Source organism: Dromiciops gliroides, chromosome 2 (genome assembly GCF_019393635.1).
Source record: "Dromiciops gliroides isolate mDroGli1 chromosome 2, mDroGli1.pri, whole genome shotgun sequence".
Lineage (NCBI taxonomy): Eukaryota > Metazoa > Chordata > Mammalia > Microbiotheria > Microbiotheriidae > Dromiciops > Dromiciops gliroides.
In genome coordinates, this window is record NC_057862.1 from 168,973,672 (window position 1) to 168,991,552 (window position 17,881).

Genomic DNA, 17,881 nt, shown 5'->3' on the forward strand with positions numbered 1-17,881 from the left:
GGTAAGTGATATTATTATCCATATTTTATAGATGAGGAAACTGAAGCAGACAGTGACCACGTCACTTGCCCACGGTCACACAGCTAGTTACTGAGTCAGGATTCAAACTTCTTCCTGACTAGGTTCAGAACTCTATCCCCTGAGCCACTTAACTGCCTTCTTTCCTAGGCTATTGCTCTTCATTGACTACAATCTCCTTTCTTCCATTTTTCAATCTCTTGGTGAAGTATTTCAATCATATATTATCCTCTCTTCTTTAGTCTCTTACTCTTTTATCCTTCTGCTAAGTTCCAGCCTTGGACCACTTCCTTCATTCTTATTCACATGCTGCTGAGCAGAGCTGGCAAAACTATGCTGACTCGGTTCACTACAAATTTATGTTACATAATCTCAACTAAACCCTCTCTAAAAGAAGAAAGGCCTTTTATACCTCCCTAGTTGAATCATTATCCTGCTTACTACAGTAGCTATTCAAAATCTTCCCATCCCTTCTCAAACCTTTCCAGGACATCATCTCAACTGACAATCTTGTTTCATATTTTATTGAAAAAAATGTAGCTACTCACTGAGAGCACTTTATTTTCATCTCCTCCTTATCTCACAGTACTCAGATGTTTTCCTCCATTATTTCCTTCTTCATCACTGTCTTACAGAAAGAGGTAGCTTTTCTCTTTACCAAGGCAAATCCGTATACACACACACACACACACACACACACACACACACACACACACACACACACACACACACAGGTGATTCCATTCCATCTGGTTTTCTCCAGCAGATTGACCCAATTTTCTACTTCCTTGTTATTGGTCATTATCTTTTATCAACAGGGTAGTATTTGGCAAGTATATAAATCTAGGACACTGCTTGAACACCATAAAGGCAAGTCATTTAAGAATAATGAAGGCCATGATAATTTACTTTCACTTTCCTTTCTACTATTTGGCAAAGATGGGAACAGAGAGTTCTAAAATAAGGACAATTTATATTTATGTCCTGAATCAGCCATAGGTTGCTGATGGAAAATGACAGTTGAAGTAATTCTGTCTCCTGCCTCTAACCCAAAATCTGTGATTGAAAGTTGACATGTTGGCCATCAGGTGGCAGAGTGTGGGGAGAACTGAACTTGGAGTCAAGAAGGCTTCAATGTGAATTCTGCCTTAGAAAGGTTGGCCAGGCACTCTGAATTCTTAATCTCATTTGATCCTCACAACAAACAGGGATATAGGTTCTAGTATTATCCCCATTTTACAGATCAGTAAACTGAGGCTCAGAGAAGATGCATGACTTGCTCAGGTCCACACCATCTGGAATGGTTAGAAGTCTTTGAGAAGTGGGTGATGTGGATAGAGAGGCAGGCATGTATGTGAAAGATGAGAAACTGTCCAGAGGTGGTCAGTGAAGAGAGCTTTGCAGTAATGCAGGCTGGGTAGGATTTTATTACTAATATGAATTTAGGGAGAATCACAGAGTTTGGTTTTATTTTTCGCCATTAAAGTTATTTTTAGAATGTTTTGATACTTCTAAAATTGCATTTGAACAATTCAAATTTTGCTATAGGTTGAAAGTGAAGTTAGAAAATGGTCAAGCCTTTTAAAAATATATCCTAAGGCGGGGCAGCTAGGTGGCACAGTGGATAAAGCACTGGCCGTGGATACAGGAGTACCTGAGTTCAAATCCGGCCTCAGACACTTGACACTTACTAGCTGTGTGACCCTGGGCAAGTCACTTAACCCCCACTGCCTTGCAAAAAGAAAAAAAAATATATCCTAAGGGATAAAATTAATTGCTGAGTTTTTCTTCTTTAAAATTCAATTTATGAGATAAAGACCAGATTCTATACTTTCATGATAATAAATGCAATACAAAATGCTGTTGCTTATCACCATTACTGCCACCACCACCACTATTACTATCATCATTGATTTTTTTTTTTTGAGGAAGAACCACTAAGACTTTGATTGGTATCTACATAAAATTCATGAATCACAAATTCTGAGTTTAAATTCCATCTCTAATACCTAAAACCTTGGATTACAGGTACCAGAGAAGTGAAATGGAAAAAGAAAAATGCCAATTTGAAAACTCATTAATCAAATTCTCCAACTCATGGATCTGAAACAGGTTACTAGAAATGTGTCAGGGAGCCCTCCATAGATTATGGATGATGATGAGGGAAGCTATTAATAATTAGACATAAAAGTAGGAATGTTCTTTCCTCAGCCAGGGGAAATTCAGAAGAATAAAGATAGACTTGGGAAACATCTACATTTTGAGTAACACGTGTGAGTTAGAAGATTAGGGTCATCAGTCTCCAGCTCCATGACCCTCACATAGTGAAAAGAGATTGGGAAAAGCTTAATAGACTTGTTGCTGAAGGAGGTATTATGGAAAAAAGAGGAGATAAATCAGTGGCTACAGATAAAAATGACTGAAAGAGCCTGGTGGGAAAACTTTCACAAACAAAACAAACTTGTTTGAGGGAAATTTTTTATTTATTCTCAAGTTTTGTCTTATTTTGTTGTTCCTAGTTTGAGATTCAAGAAAGCCAGTGAAATAGAACATACCTGTCATTTATATGTGGCTTTGAGGTTTACAAAATGTTTCACATAGATCATCCCATTTAATCCTTCTAACAACCCTATAAAGTAGGCATTATTATTAGTCCCATTTTACAGATGGAAAACCTTAGGTTCAGAGAAATTAAGTAAATACCTCATAGTCACACAGTCAGTAACTGTCTGAGGTAGGATTTGAACCCATCTTCTTGAATCCAAGTTCAACACTCCATCCACTCTCCATGTTACTTCTCTAAACAGATTAGTTCAGAGTTCCCCTTGAACTCCTCATACTTGTCTTTGTACTTTCCAATCTTCTAAGGTGTAAGACTCTGGAATATTTTTGGAGTCCAGTGCAAAATCTTACCTTCTTCTCCAAGATTGTAATATTTACTGTGTCTTCTATTGTTGTTTTATTTTAGGAAAATTGATTTATCAAGTTCAGTCACCTGATGAAGGAGCTCTAGTCACAGCAGCAAGAAATTTTGGTTTTATTTTTAAATTCAGGACTCCAGAGACAATAACAGTGGAAGAAATGGGAAAAGTTATTACCTACCAACTGCTTGCCTTTTTGGATTTTAACAATATCAGGAAAAGGATGTCTGTGATAGGTACAATCAATACCTTTATTTTTTTAAAATCTTTTTGTTTTTTTGTTTTTTTGCAGGACCCTGATAAAGTTATACTGAATTTGCTGCAATTAATTTCTATTACAGTGAATAGAGCTTGGGACTTGGAATCAGGAAGACCAAAATTCAAATCTAGTCACAGACACTTGTTAGCTGTGTAACCCTCTGCAATTCACTTAATTTCTTCATGCCTCAATTTCCTCTTCTATACAATGAGAATAAAAATAGCATCTACCTTATAAGGTTGTTGAAAGGATCAAATGGCATATGTTAAGTATTTTTCTAATTTCAGAATGCCATGTGTTAGCTATTATCATTATTATTGATGATGGTAATCCAATTCATTCATTCAGTAGCATTTCTTAAGTGCCCACTATGTGACAGCTCTTAGCAGCTAGGTGGCACAGTGGATAGAGGGCTGGGCCTGAAATCAGGAATACTCATATTCCCTGAGTTCAATTGCGCTTTCAGATACTCACAAGCTGTGTGACTCTGGGCAAGTCAACCCTGTTTGCCTCATTTCCTCATTTTCTTTTTGTTGTTTATTGGGTGAGGCAATTGGGGTTAAGTGACTTGTCCATAGTCACACAGCTAGTGTCAAGTGTCTGAGGCCGGATTTGAACTCAGGTCCTCCTGCATCGAGGGCCAGTGCTCTATCCACTGTGCCACCTAGCTGCCCCCATTTCCTCATTTATAAAATGATCTGGAGAAGGAAATGGCAAACCACTCTTGTATCTTAGCAAAGAAAATCCCCAAAGGGGTCATAAAGAGTCAGACACACACAATGGAAATAATTAAATAACATGTGACAGGCACTGTACTAAGAGCTTTGGATATAAAAAGTTAAAAAATGAAACAATTTCTATCTTCAAGGTGCTTCTATTTTATTGAGAGGAAAAATTAGAGAACAGATAAGTAAATACAAAATAAAGGACATAGGCATTTATAAGTGGGAAGAGGAGGCATTAGCAGTCAGAATACCTGCCATTTTGGTATTTGTCCGTGGCTTATAAATACAATAAAATAATAAATGAATAAAATAATTTTTTAAAAGTACAGTAAAATCTGTTCCTGTGGACAACGTATGGAATATACATGTAGGTTCATCATGGAATGGTAAGTTTGATCAGTAAGTACTGGGACCTAGTCCTTGGAAAGAGCTCTCAATAGGTAAAAGTAGATAAAAAGAGAATTCTGAAATCATTCATCTTTTATGGACAACAGACTGCAGGCTTCTTTTTCCTTTGCCACAATGATATGTCATCATCATATGTCTTTTGATCCATTGTGTTTGTGGTGCCTGCTTAATTTTCTTTTTTTTAATCAAGGTGAGCTATCTTTCCTTTATAGTATCCCAGGGAAGTGTTATTAATACTTCCATGGCTTAGCCATGGCTTCTCATTGGTTTGGAGGTGCCAACAGTACCTTAGCTATGCAGGGAGTACTTTTGGTCCTTGCCTAAGATGAGCAACTTATGTCACTTGACCTTTTGCTATACTTAGATAAATTGCAGCCCAGTCACAAAAAAAAAATCTGATTGTCTTAATACATCCCATATGAGGAGAGGTAATGTTCTCCCATACAGTAGATGAACATCTTCTTGAGTATTGCCTTGTGTCAGAAAGAATTTTAAGCAGGGTCCCTGCCAGGGCAAAATGATTACTGGGAAGAAGAGAGACTGTACTAGAATCATAGATTCTGGTTATCCTTTGGTATTTCAGAATGATATTTTGATAAGAAATTAAAACAGAGAAGTCACTTGAATTCTTTTGAAAACTGTGATAAGAATTTAGATCAACTAATTCTTTAAATTAACGTTGTATAATTTTATTGCTGACCTTCCACCCCCACCCCACTCCCATTCTTTATCAACTGGTGGGATGGGACATCAACACCTATATTTTTGCTTATGTTGGTATGTAGTTATCCCTATTGGATTTCTCTTTCTTTTGTGATATCAAGGTATATTTAAATCAATATGTATTTATTGATTACCAGACCAGCTGGCTCAGTACTACACTAGGTGGTCTGGGTATAGGTGTCTTGTGTCTTTTGTCTAGTGAAGATAGCAGCATTGTCATAGCCTATATATATGATATCATATATACAAAGGAATTAGGCACATTGTGATGTTTAAAATCTAAATGTGTGGTCACCTTAAATTAGAAGCTTTAGCATCAGTCTTTAGGCATTAAGCATATATTAAAGCATACCAGGTATTAGTGAAAAGAGAACATGTGGAGTTCAGAAAGTTAAGAAAATACCTATCTAGCATAGAGCTCCAGCCTGGTCTGGTTCTTCCTCAAGTCCTCCACCACCTCATGTCCTCCACCACCTTAAGTCCTCTACCACCTCAAGTCCTCCATCACCAGCCTGCTTCAGCCACAAACTTTGCGTGGAAGCTTTTTACAGGTCCGGAGGAGAGGTGGTCCCTACACATTGCTTCAAGCTGATTGGTTTGTGTCATCCAAATCCATTCGTTCACAGGACTTGAGGGTGGTCTTGGGTTGAGTTCAAAGTCCTTAGCTTCTGAGACCAATACTCTCTTAAGGACCAGCCAGGTGTGGTTACAATCTAACTAACTTTAAGTAGGTTAATCAGCAAAATCAATTACTCTCAGTCAGTCTCACTTAATTCAATCAGTTCTAAATTAATCTTCAGGTGGGACCTTTGGGCGTTTGCCAAATCCCATTATTTTCTCACAACATATTATTGAATTCAAATTTCCAATCAAGACTAAAGATTTTACACAGACAAGCATGTAACTTATTTAGGAATGCTAAGTAGGGAACAGTCTTATGTATCATTGGGAGACAACTTGTTCTTGGGTCTAGAAAATAGGGGGTTACCACTTGATGGGAAAGATCTAGGCTAAATTTGTATCATAGATTTTATGATTTGGGCCTTAAGGGTCCTTAGAAATTATTTAGTATATCCTGTTCATTTTATATGTAGAAAAGTAAAGTCTAGATAAGTGACTTACCCAAGGTCACAAAGCTGGTAAAAAAGCAAAACTGGAGTTCAAATTCAGGTTTCTAGCTCCAAATCCAATGCTTGAGGTGGGGGTGGGGGGAGGGCAGGGAGAGGACATGGTTCTTGACTAGTGAATTCGATAAATATTGATTAAGTATAATGTTAGGTCCTAGTGATCTTATGATGAAACAAAATGGCACAAGTCTTCAAGGACCTTAAAGTCTGCTAGGGAGGTACGATGCACATGTGCGCGTGCGCGCACACACACATACACACACACACACACACACACACACAGTATAATATGAGCTAAAATATAAAGTTAAATAGTGGTATGTGATAGTCTAGCCAGATCAGAAAGCTGAAGAGATTAATACACAAAAACGTCAGGTCTCAATGCTAAATAGTTTCTTTTAATCAGGTTTGTGGTTTCCACTGTATAGGGAACTCCCTGTGAAGAAACTACCTTCATCAATATAAATAGATGCCCACTCTGCAACTTATTGTCTTAGAGTGTTTGGGATGGTGAGCTGAAATGACTTTTCCAGAGGTTACACGATAGTGTGTATCCCAGGCAAGACTTGAACCCAAGTCTTTCTGACTCCAAGGTCATTGCTTTATTAATAAATAAATCATGTATCAGCAGGGCTCTATGGTTGTGCAACTTGGAACACCAAATCAGGGAAATGGTTCCTTACTGGTATCAAATACAATGCCTCTTTATCAAGGGCCTATGGTCACCATTGGTAAGGTCTAATTGAGTTAACATTATGATAATAGAATGTTTTTTTTTCCTTGATAATAGAATGTTTTAAATATTTTCTTTTTAGTTCGAAACCCAGAAGGACAGATAAAGCTTTATTGTAAAGGAGCAGATACTATTCTGTTTGAAAAACTTCATCCTTCCAATGAAGAACTTATGACACTGACATCAGATCATCTCAGTGTAAGTGCCTCAAGTCTTCAGTCCATTAAGGACTGCAATTTTCCCATGCTTTGTGGATCACTTTCATCTATGACTTAGTAGATATGTCTTGGGGAACTGGCTGAGGCACATAAGGGTTAAGTTATTGGAGCAGAGATAAGTGTCACAGGTAGGGTTTGAACCAAGAATTGTTAGTTCCAAGCCCAGCAGGGCTTCTTAAACTTTTTCCACTTGTGACTCCTTTTTGCTTGAGAAATTTTTACATGACACCTGGTATATAGGTATATAAAATAGGTATACATAACCTTTTACTGTTGCCAAATTTGTCGCAACCCCCATATTCAGCGACCCAAAGTTTAAGAAGCTTTGCTCTATCTATCTATCTATCTATCTATCTATCTATCTATCTATCTATCTATCTATCATCTATGTCTTATCTAATGCCAGAGCCCAAAATTTCATCATTTAGTAGCCAAAATACACCTATTTGTAATGCATAATATATATTATATGGTACATATGTGTATGTCAACATACATGTTTATATCTATATGTGTCTGTGTCTATATGTGTGTATGTCTATGTGTCTATACATGTCTATACACATGGTTTTGCTGAGTTTGGAGGTAGTAAGATGGTTGGTTGTTGTCCTTTGTTCTTGAAGAGAACCAAAATAATATCACTATGTTAGAGTCAAGGTATGGCATCCTTAAGAGTTTCTGCCATAGGTTGGGTGATGTAAGATAGTCAGACATGGCTCAGATCCCATCTCTGATATTTGCTAGATTTCTATCACAGTTAGTTTGTGACCTGCATTGGTGGAGGGAATTATTTTGATGGGAATTCTCTACACTGACTAAATAAGAGGTCTTATGGGACAGCTAGGTGGTACAGCTGATAGAGTACTGGACCTGGAATCAGAAAAACCTGAGTTCAAATCTGAACTCGGACGCTTTATACTTACTAGCTATGTGACCTTGAGCAAGTCACTTAACACCAATTGCCTTGCAAACAAACAAACAAATAAATAACAGGTCCTTTTTATTGTCGCATAAAGACACAAGTAAATTATATGATGAAATACACACATATGTGTTGTCATCTGTGTGCCAGATTGTTGCCTGGAAAATATCTTATAGAACTCCCCATCACTCTGCTGTGATTCCCAATGGATTAACCCATTTATACTTCATTACTTCCATAGATCCATAATCTCTTGCTGTGGATACTCCCTCCTTGGATGTAAATTGTATGACCTATATATTCCTACCCATGTAGGAATGTGATTCTGGGCCATGCTCTTCCACAGGTCTTCTATAGAGAATCCATCCAGTGTATTTTGGGGAGCAGACTCTTTTCATTTTGTCTTTTTCTTCTCATTGCTTCATTTACTACCCTGCATGCCATAGGGCTTAGAAATGCTTGTTGGAATTGGATTGGTTTGATTTGGATTGGATTGGAGTATCACTTTAGGTCTTTATAAACCAGTGGAACACTTAAGTTGTCCATCTTATTATCCTTAACATGGCTTGCCTTCTTTTCTGATTACACATTTCCTTAATGATATCTCATATGCCAAGTTTTTTTAGTATAACTCATAGTAGGGAATATGGTACAGCTTATTTGCACCTACCATGCATTGCTCCATTTCCTTCTGGGTAACTCACAACTATAATTCCTAAAATATTGTGGTATTCTAAGACTTACAACCTTAGAGAATTCCTCAGAGAAAATTTGTATTGAAATAACATATCTTTGCATTAGAGAGCAGTTTAGGATTATTAAAAACACAGCATGATTTCCCAAATGCAATCCAATCCACATTTCTTCCTATTTAATTCTGGACCCACCCCATAATCCATATGTAGTATCTGTTACAGTTAGTGTTCTCATTGAGCACTGGGCCATCCGATTGCATTTTATGTTATGGACAATAGGAATTTTTATTTCCTGTATAGATTGTTAGGCAAAACTCTTATGTATAATCATGGATCTCATTGAACAAATCCAGTCAGAATAATATCACCTGCCAATAGGAACATCTGAAAGACATTACCAATCTATAGTGTTACCAAATTATAGGGGACCTCTATTCCCTTTAAACCTTATGTAATACATTCTCTGTTAAGGCTATGTTTACCTCTACCAATTCAAATGCTTTCCCCCCCTTCCTCCCTCCCTCTTTCCCTTCCCTTCCCCCTTCCCTTCCCTCCTTTCTTTCTTCCTTCCTTCCAACAAACCCAGTAAGTTATTGTATTCTCAGCACCTTTCAGGCACATGTGGAACTATAAAAATATGACCTGTTCCAAAGAATTGTTTGAGAAAGCCTGACTATTCCCTTTCCATGTTTTCATGGATATTCTTGTAGATCTTTCTCATAAAGATTTTATAAAGATTAAAAAGTAGGCATGTTAGCAGTTATTGATCAATTTTATTGGGTAATAATATTGTTCATAATTTTTCCCATTCCTTCCCTAAATCTGTTTTGTTTTGTTTTGTTTTGTTTTTGTGGGGCAATGAGGGTTAAGTTACTTGCCCAGGGTCACACAGCTAGTAAGTTTCCAGTGTCTGAGGTCAGATTTGAACTCAGGTCCTCCTGAATCCAGGGCTGGTGCTTTATCCACTGTGCCACCTAGCTGCCCCCCCCCCTTCCCTAAATTATCTTGTAATGTGGTTCTTTAGTGCTTTCCAGATTAGGTTACCTCTAGCACAGTTTGCCTTTGTGTGTGAATGGCCTGGTCCAGCTGATTTCCTGATTTCATTTAAAAGTACTATTTTTCTTTGTTTCATGGTTGGATAAACAACCCATCCTACTCCTCTATTAATACTTATCTGGGACACCAATTACAGATAACTGGGCCCAGACTTGAATAGGTGGTAGAAAATAGACTAGGTTGCCTTTGCGATATTATCAAGTACTCTTATTGACCACAAGTTTCTCTCTGAAATAAAGGACTATTTAATTCTTCTAGAATCATTTCCTATTTATCCCATGTGTGGTTTGTTTTGTAAATGCATGTTTGCACGTTGTCTCCCCCATTATATCGTAAGTTCCTTGAGGGTAGGAACTGACTTTTGCCTTATTTTGTATCCCCACCCCTTAGCACAATGCTGGCACATAGTAGGTGCTTAATAAATGTTTATTGATTGATTGATAGCTGCCAGGCATATGGTACTACAATGTTTGAAAAATTGAAGTTGAATATCATCTACATGGTATTGGAGAAGCACATAGAATTTGTGGGCAAACTTTAGTCCATTAAGAAGTGAATAGTTACATGGAGGAAGTTATATAGGGTGTCATCAAAGAAATGTATAACCGGATAAAGACCCATAGGATATACTTGGCACTATTGATAGATAGCCCTAATATCCAAACAGTGTATAGAGATCATGATGTAGGACCACAAGATGTTGGCTGTATGCCCTATGGTGAATTTATGGGAGAAACTGGCACAATATGGGTAGGCATAAATGGGTTACAGTGTGCATTGTTGGAAGGAATACCAACACTTAGAAGATCACAGGTCCACTTAAGTTTTGGAAAATAAGTGCCATTTTAAATTTCTTTGAAAAGAACCCAGTGGAATGAGCTATCCAAATGTAGTAGGGTTTTTTGTCTGTGATTATTATAATGATCATTATAGAAATGTTGACAAGTTTGTTCCATTTTATGTCTTTTTGTGAGTTGCAGGAGGCTCCATTTCTCCCTCCTCCCACTGGCAGACTTCCCCAGACCACATCTGGTGCCACCCAGAGGGTCCAGGCCAGGCATGGCATCCAGCCACGGGATATCACTTCCCCTTCGCTTGCCAGAGCCCAACCCCAGCCTGTCTACCAATGCCTTCTTCTCTTTTTCCCCCTCTTAGATTGACACTGAACCCTTATGCCCACCCTGTGTTTTAGAGAACTCATAATGCTTTCTCCTCTCTGACACTGAGGTTCACTATTCCATTACTAATGGTGCTGGCTTCAATTTCTCTCTCTGTAAAATGGAATAATAAGATTACCGACATCCCAAGTTTGTTGTGAAGATAAAATGATATAATATTTATAAAGAATGTTGTAAACCTTAAAGCACTATATGAATATAAACTGTCATTCTTTCATTTCTTTTTTCTTTTTCTTTTTCTTTTTTTTTTAGTGAGGCAATTGAGGTTAAGTGACTTGCCCAGGGTCACACAGCTAGTAAGTGTTAAGTGTCTGAGGCCGGATTTGAACTTAGGTGCTCCGGACTCCAGGGCTGGTGCTCTATCCACTGCGCCACCTAGCTACCCCAATTCATTCATTTCTTCATTCATCTATGGTTGTGATTCATTTGGTTATTATAACTAACTTTCTTTAGACTTTATACTTCTACTATTTAATTAGGTATTATCTGTAATTTCAACAATCCTCCAATAGTCCTTTACAAATTAGTTTCCTAATGTAAATGCACCTACTCTTGGTTGCTGTAGGTTTTTTTTTTTTTTTTAAAGGAAATACATTATGTTCTAGCTTAGGCAATTTTGGTCCATGTTGACCTCTTTATTGTGAAGACTTTCATGTTGATTAAACTTTTATAGGAAGCAGTAACAAGGTAAATTTTGTCTTTGTCATTTTCCATTCCCACTTTTTGGCATTGAAGGCTTATTTGAGTCGGGCTTATTGAAATTTTGGCAATTGTTCACAGTGTTCTCTTCTTTAGATTTTATTCTAATTTCATGTAAATTTTGACCTTTGTACTAACTAGCCAAATAGTTGTTTATACAGATAGCTGACTCTGATATGACTCCTATATCAGTAACCAACTATTTCCTGTCTAGTAAGTTATAGGCAGTTTTATTTGCCACAATGTTGCAGTGCTCACCTTCTCTACCATATTCCTCTTCTCTTCTGAAAATGTTAATGATACATAGACTACTGAGTATTCTTTAAGTCTTTGAACCATGCATATTTCTCAAGCTGGAGCCATATTTTCCAAAACATTTTTCATCCACCTTCTCTCTGCACCAATTATTAATGTATCTATTGACTTGGTTTGTCTAGCGCTTTGTACAACTTCACTAGTCTTCCCCATCTATCTTTAAGTTGGAAATGACATCCTGGTAGTCTTTTTGCTTATACTCATTGTGAGCAGTGTAAGCCAAGATAACAGATTGTTTCATGGAATGATGTTTTTGTTGTCTTTGGACACAGGATGAAACTAACTCCTGTCAAACTTCTTTGTTTGTTTCTCCAAGGAAAAGCTGTAAGACTTCTTTCCATTAGTGTCCCTTTGTCTTCAAGGTTCATTTATCACAAGGATTTCAATATTGAGGTGGCTTAGTTCTTCCGAGAGTGGGGAAACTCTAAAAACCCAGATCCTTTACATCTTCTGTCCCCTTTAGTACTGTGGGATTTAAAATTGGATATTAGATCATAAATCTCCCCTACTTAACCTTTCCCTTAATTTATCTCCCAGACTAGTAAATGGAAGAAGCTTTTGGTTTTCTAGATGGACCTTTTATTGTTATGGTAGTCACAAGGTGATGTTGATTAGAAAGATAGGAAAGTAGAAACACAATACAAATCGTCTTAAGTCTAAGCTTAGTCTATGTTCCTTATAAAAACTCACCAAAACCGAAGGCCACCTTTGGAGAGAGAGAGAACGTCTGTGCAGCGCAGTCAGGAGACCAGCAGAGCAGGAAAAAGCCCCACTTCCGTTCTCTCCTTGTCTTTTAAGCTCGCACCCCGGAAGTCAAGTGCGTAGCAGGCAGTCTGACATGCGCAGCAGGCGCACTGGCATGCGTAGCTCATGCCGTTGGTCTCCTCCCCAAAAGGGTGGTCCTTCAAAAACTGGAGTCTTTCAGTTATCCTAACCGACTGTTAAAAAACTTCCATATTTTTTTACCACAGTACCATGGCACTCACATCACTATGAAAGCAAAAGTGGAACTGCAGAGAACTGAAAGCCATTTTGTATTTTAATTTGATTCATGGGTTCCCAGAGCCAAAGAATTCATCATTGGTGACAAGCCCTTCCAATTCTTAGCTAGGTTAGCTCATACACAGAAGAAACTAGTCTTTTTCTGGGATTATACTCAAAACTTTTCCAGCATGGCAAAATACTCTACTCACCTAGTCTTTGAGAATAACAATGGAGTAGCTTATATGAGAGGCAGTGTGGTATAAGGATAGGGCTCTTGGAATAGAATTAGGAAGGCTTGGGTCAAATTCTGCCTCTCATACATACAGGTTGTGTGATGCTGGGTGTGTCACTTAATCATTCAAAGCCCAGGCAATGCTCTAAAATTGGAAGTTGTAGAATAGTTGACCATATGGACTGGTAATGAATTCCTCACATGGTAATTCTCTACTCTAGGCTAAAGAAAAAAAAAGTTTCCATTTTATAGTAACTTAAAGTTTATGAAGCATAATTTCACTTGATCCTTATAATAGTCCTATGAAGCAGATGGTGTAATACAGTAGAAAGAGAATTGGTTCTAGAGTCAGAATATCTGGATTCAATTCTTGCTCTGATGCTTACTACCTGTGTGACTTTGGGCAAGTCACCTAACTTCCCTGGTGCTCAGTTTCCTCATCCATAAAAATGGGAGCATTTTAGTAAATGACCTCTGAGGTCCCCTCCAGTTTTAGATTTATTATTCTAAGTAGGTGTCATTATTGTTCCCATTTTAGGGATGATGATACTAGTTTAGAAAGGTTATGTGTCTTGCCCAGGGTCATACAGTAAGTATCTGAAATGGGATGTAGACCCAGGGTTTCCTAATTCCAGTTTCAGCATTCTATCCACTATGTCAAGCTGGTCCACTTCCATTCTATGTTGAGAAGTGGAGATTAACCTTCAGCAACTGAAAAATAGTCATTATGTGTACTTTTCCTCTGCTCCAGACTCTGGGATTCTTCTGGAGTCATCTAGAATTATCATGGGAGATAAGTTCTTCCTTATCATCTGCTCTTGTGCCTTAGGCTCATTCAAAGAGGAACAAACTCAACAGAAACTGGTTTCCTCCCAGACTTCCCACCCCTAAGTTATTGAGCTTTCACAAGAGAATTCTAACAAGTCTTATGTGAACTGACAACTCTTATGACGTCCTCCCACCCCACAAAAATAATTTTGCAGTGTTGTTGAGAAATTTCTGGAAGTAGTTTCTAGAATCACGTTCCTTCAGGGGTCTACTATGGACTGAATAGCAACTGTCTGTTCAGTCTCAGCCATAGCTGTAGTAATTTACTAAGTCCTAATGTATTGCATATAGTACTTAGCAGGAGATTGAGTTAGCACACAATCTAACTAGATGTTAGTCTTTTTTATTGAAAATTCCTACATAAAAAAGAAAGAGACTATAAATGGAATTGAAAAATATTCTTTTTAAAAGCTTGGAATTGAAGCATATTTACTCTATTTTTTTGAGTTCTGTTTTTAACCCAATATGATCTTTAAGGGAAAATAGATAAAGCTCTTATTTCCTTAGTAATTTTTTTGGGGGGGAATGGGTAGGAAGGTTGCATGTGTGTGTGTGTGTGTGTGTTTGAGGATTCATGTTTTTTGTCAGGCTTATATTTAATACAAAACATTCTCTGAATCTTTCAAAAACAAACAAATAAAAAACTGCCTGACTTTGAGTATAAAGAATGATGGCTTAGTAATATTGGTTACAAACATAGCTATTGTTTTTGTGTTTGCAATGGAGCTTTCTTGATTTTCTTTTAATCTTTTCCAGAAGGCCTACATTTTTTTTATTAAAGAAAATAGTATTGGAATCACAAACATCAGAACTTTACAATAGCTAAAATGTTGGTATTGAGTTTTCCTATACTTATACATTAAAGTAAAAGTAACTTATCTTCCTTCTCTTCACATCTTAAACTTGAAAATGACTGATTTTCCAAGGAAGGACACTAATTTATTCACTGTCCCTTTGCTATAAATCTCTCTTGATCGGTTTTTGTGGTTGTTCATGGGTACTATATGTATTGTTTTTTAATTAATTTATACAACAGACTTTGTTAAAATATTCATTTAAATTAAACATTTGTACTTAATGAAATAATGAAATAACTTAATTAGTCTCTTTGTAATGCCCTCTTACAGTTTGCTCAATGCTTTTGAGGACATAAAAAATGTTTTTATTGTCCAGTGGGATTGTAAGTCATAGGCAAAGATGTGTTTTTGCCAGTTAACTGGGCAAAGGTTCTAGTTACTGGGCAGGAACTAAGTAGGTTTCTAGCCCACTAGGGATTCCAGACTGTGAACAACTTGAGAGGAAAGACTGTTTTTTTTTTCTTTTTTAATTTGTTTGTTTTTTTGGCTTTTCTTTGTATCTATAGTGCTTAGTCTGGTGCCTGGTACATGGTAAGTACTTAATAAATGCTTATTCATTTGACTTGCCTTTTCTTGGTGGTCTTGCTGTTGGGCTTGTAAATGTGACAATGATAACCAGAATACTACCCAAAGTCTAAACATACTCGAGTTCTTTCTTCTAATCACCTGAGCTAAAAACCTCATTGGAACAACCTGGACTTTTTAGCCTACCAGAATAGGCTGATATTTAACCTGCTTGCATTTGTAGTAATAATAATAACAAGCCACAATTGTACAACCTTATACAATTTACAAAGTGCTATTATTCCTTACAAAGTGCTAGTCCTGTGAGGTGGGTAAGATAGATATTATTATCTACCCCATTTTATAGAAGGAGAATACTAAGATTTAGAGACATATATAAGAAAGGGGAAAAACCAGGACCCCAAATGATCTCTTTTAATTTCAAGTCCTACCAACTTGCCTCCCTAGGGGGCAGATTTTGACAATGGAGAATTGCAAAATGACAAAATGAGTCATGACAATCATAAGGCTTGTAATAAAAAAATCACAGGGAATTATTATTCAAGCAAAAGGAGAAAAGAATTTATAATTGAAAAGGACCTTAGAGATCTACTAGTTCAACTTTCTCATCTTTCAGATGAGGAAAGTGAGCCATAGGGAAGGGAAATGACTTACCTAAGGCCACAAAGATGTAGCAAGTCAGGACCTGAACCCTAGTTTTCTAATTGAAACATTTCTTGCTCCTTACATTACATAAAATTGATTCAGATAAAATCAGTGGTTGTTAATGAATTTTTATTCAAGATTTAGATTTTAATCTGCAGTTTTAAGGCTATGAAAAATATTCTTAAAGCAAAGAGATTAAGAAGCACCTATTCTATCTCTTCCTTAACCCCTCCCCACTGGAATTTTGTGTCCTTTAGAGTTCATCTATTTATTTGAACAAACATTCATGGAGAAGTATAATTCCTAGAAGAGCCTTGAGAGGATTATGGGAAATATGTATGTGAAAGTATTCTATAAATTGTAAAATGTTATATAAATATAAAGCATTATTATATATGAGACTTATAAACCAAAGCTGTATCAGTCTAGGCTAAAGACTATTTCAAGACTTATAGAGCAAAGAATAAGTAAGATGGGGGCATTTGAAACATTATCAAGACTACATGACCAAATAAAATTATGCACATTGAATGAATGGCTCAGCCAAAATAGAATGACTCCACAGTTCCTAAATATAAAAATAGGTAAAACTTCAGTTTTAATTTTGCAAAAGGGCTATTAAGATCAGTATGTTATTTTAATTGTTATGTCTAAAGTAAATTCACTCCCTACTTTTGAAATAACCCATGCAAATGGGAGAAAAGACTTTAAAGTTACATGCACAGGGTGGGCCAAAAGTCATGAATATTTAATAACTCCTTTATTTTTTGTTTTTAATTTACAATTCCATAACATCATATACAGCGTATATGTGTGTGTGTGTGTGTGCATGCATATATATGTATATATACATATACCAAGAGAGAGAGAGACAGAGAGAGGAAATGAATTTACATTATGTGTGAAAAAATCAAATCTTGTAAATGGCTAAAAACAAAGAAAAAATAATGTTCAAAAAGTTATGAAAACATCAGACCCCTTCATGACTTTTGGCCCACCCTGTGTATCTGACTCATACAATAGGTAACTTGCTTTTTCCAGTATCATGATAGAGTGAATTTTAGTTAAAATTGCCCTCAATAAAAACCTATTGTGGTCTTTATTGTTGTTGTTCACTCGTATCCAGCTCTACATGGCCCCAAGGATTTTGTCCATGGGGTTTTCTTGATATTTTCTTCTCCAGTGTAACCCATTTTATAGATGAAGAACTGAGGCAAATAGTTAAGTGACTTGCCCAGGATCACACAGCTAGTAAGTGTCTAAAGCTGGCTCTCTATCCACTGCACCAACTTAGATGCCCCTGTGGTTCTATGTATATAGGGGTAAATGAAATACAAATAGAAGGGTCTCTATATCATGTGTTCAGCATAGATGCCTTTGTTGAAATTAACAGTAGGTTGGTTTGGGGAGTCTCTTGGTGAATTTCTGTTTGGGAATTTTGGAACTTAAACTTTGTATGCACGCACATACACACACAGTGCATATACAGTGGCATGGAAAGTCTACAATCTCTTTCTGCCTTTTTCATGTCTTTCTACATCTTTTTCCCTGTCTGCCCTCCTGAGACTAATGTTCCACCAGTGCTTAGCTCCAAGGTGGTGACCCTGAATGACAGTGAGACAGTACTGGAAGGAGTTATTTACACTAGGAACTTGACTATTCTTTTGTACATCTTTCCTTTGTTCTCAGAGCAGTAGGGGCCCCTTCATTCAGGATTGAGTTGGGGCTGGCAAGACATAAGCCTCTGTCTTCTCTTCATGGACAAGGAGGGGCCTAGCTAAGTGCTCTTCCATGGTTCAAGCAAATGCAGAGT

The 17,881-nt window shown here is 37.0% G+C and overlaps 1 protein-coding gene across 3 annotated transcripts in view; it reads left to right on the top strand.

The window, feature by feature from the left end:
• Positions 1 to 17,881, top strand: part of ATP8B4 (ATPase phospholipid transporting 8B4 (putative)) — a 413,855-nt gene that overhangs the window by 317,584 nt on the left and 78,390 nt on the right. For all 3 annotated transcript variants that reach the window (XM_043989130.1, XM_043989132.1, XM_043989131.1), the window contains 2 exons: positions 2,987 to 3,175; positions 6,997 to 7,112. In XM_043989130.1, the coding sequence (XP_043845065.1) occupies positions 2,987 to 3,175; positions 6,997 to 7,112 (305 nt within the window). The remainder of the gene's footprint in view (positions 1 to 2,986; positions 3,176 to 6,996; positions 7,113 to 17,881) is intronic.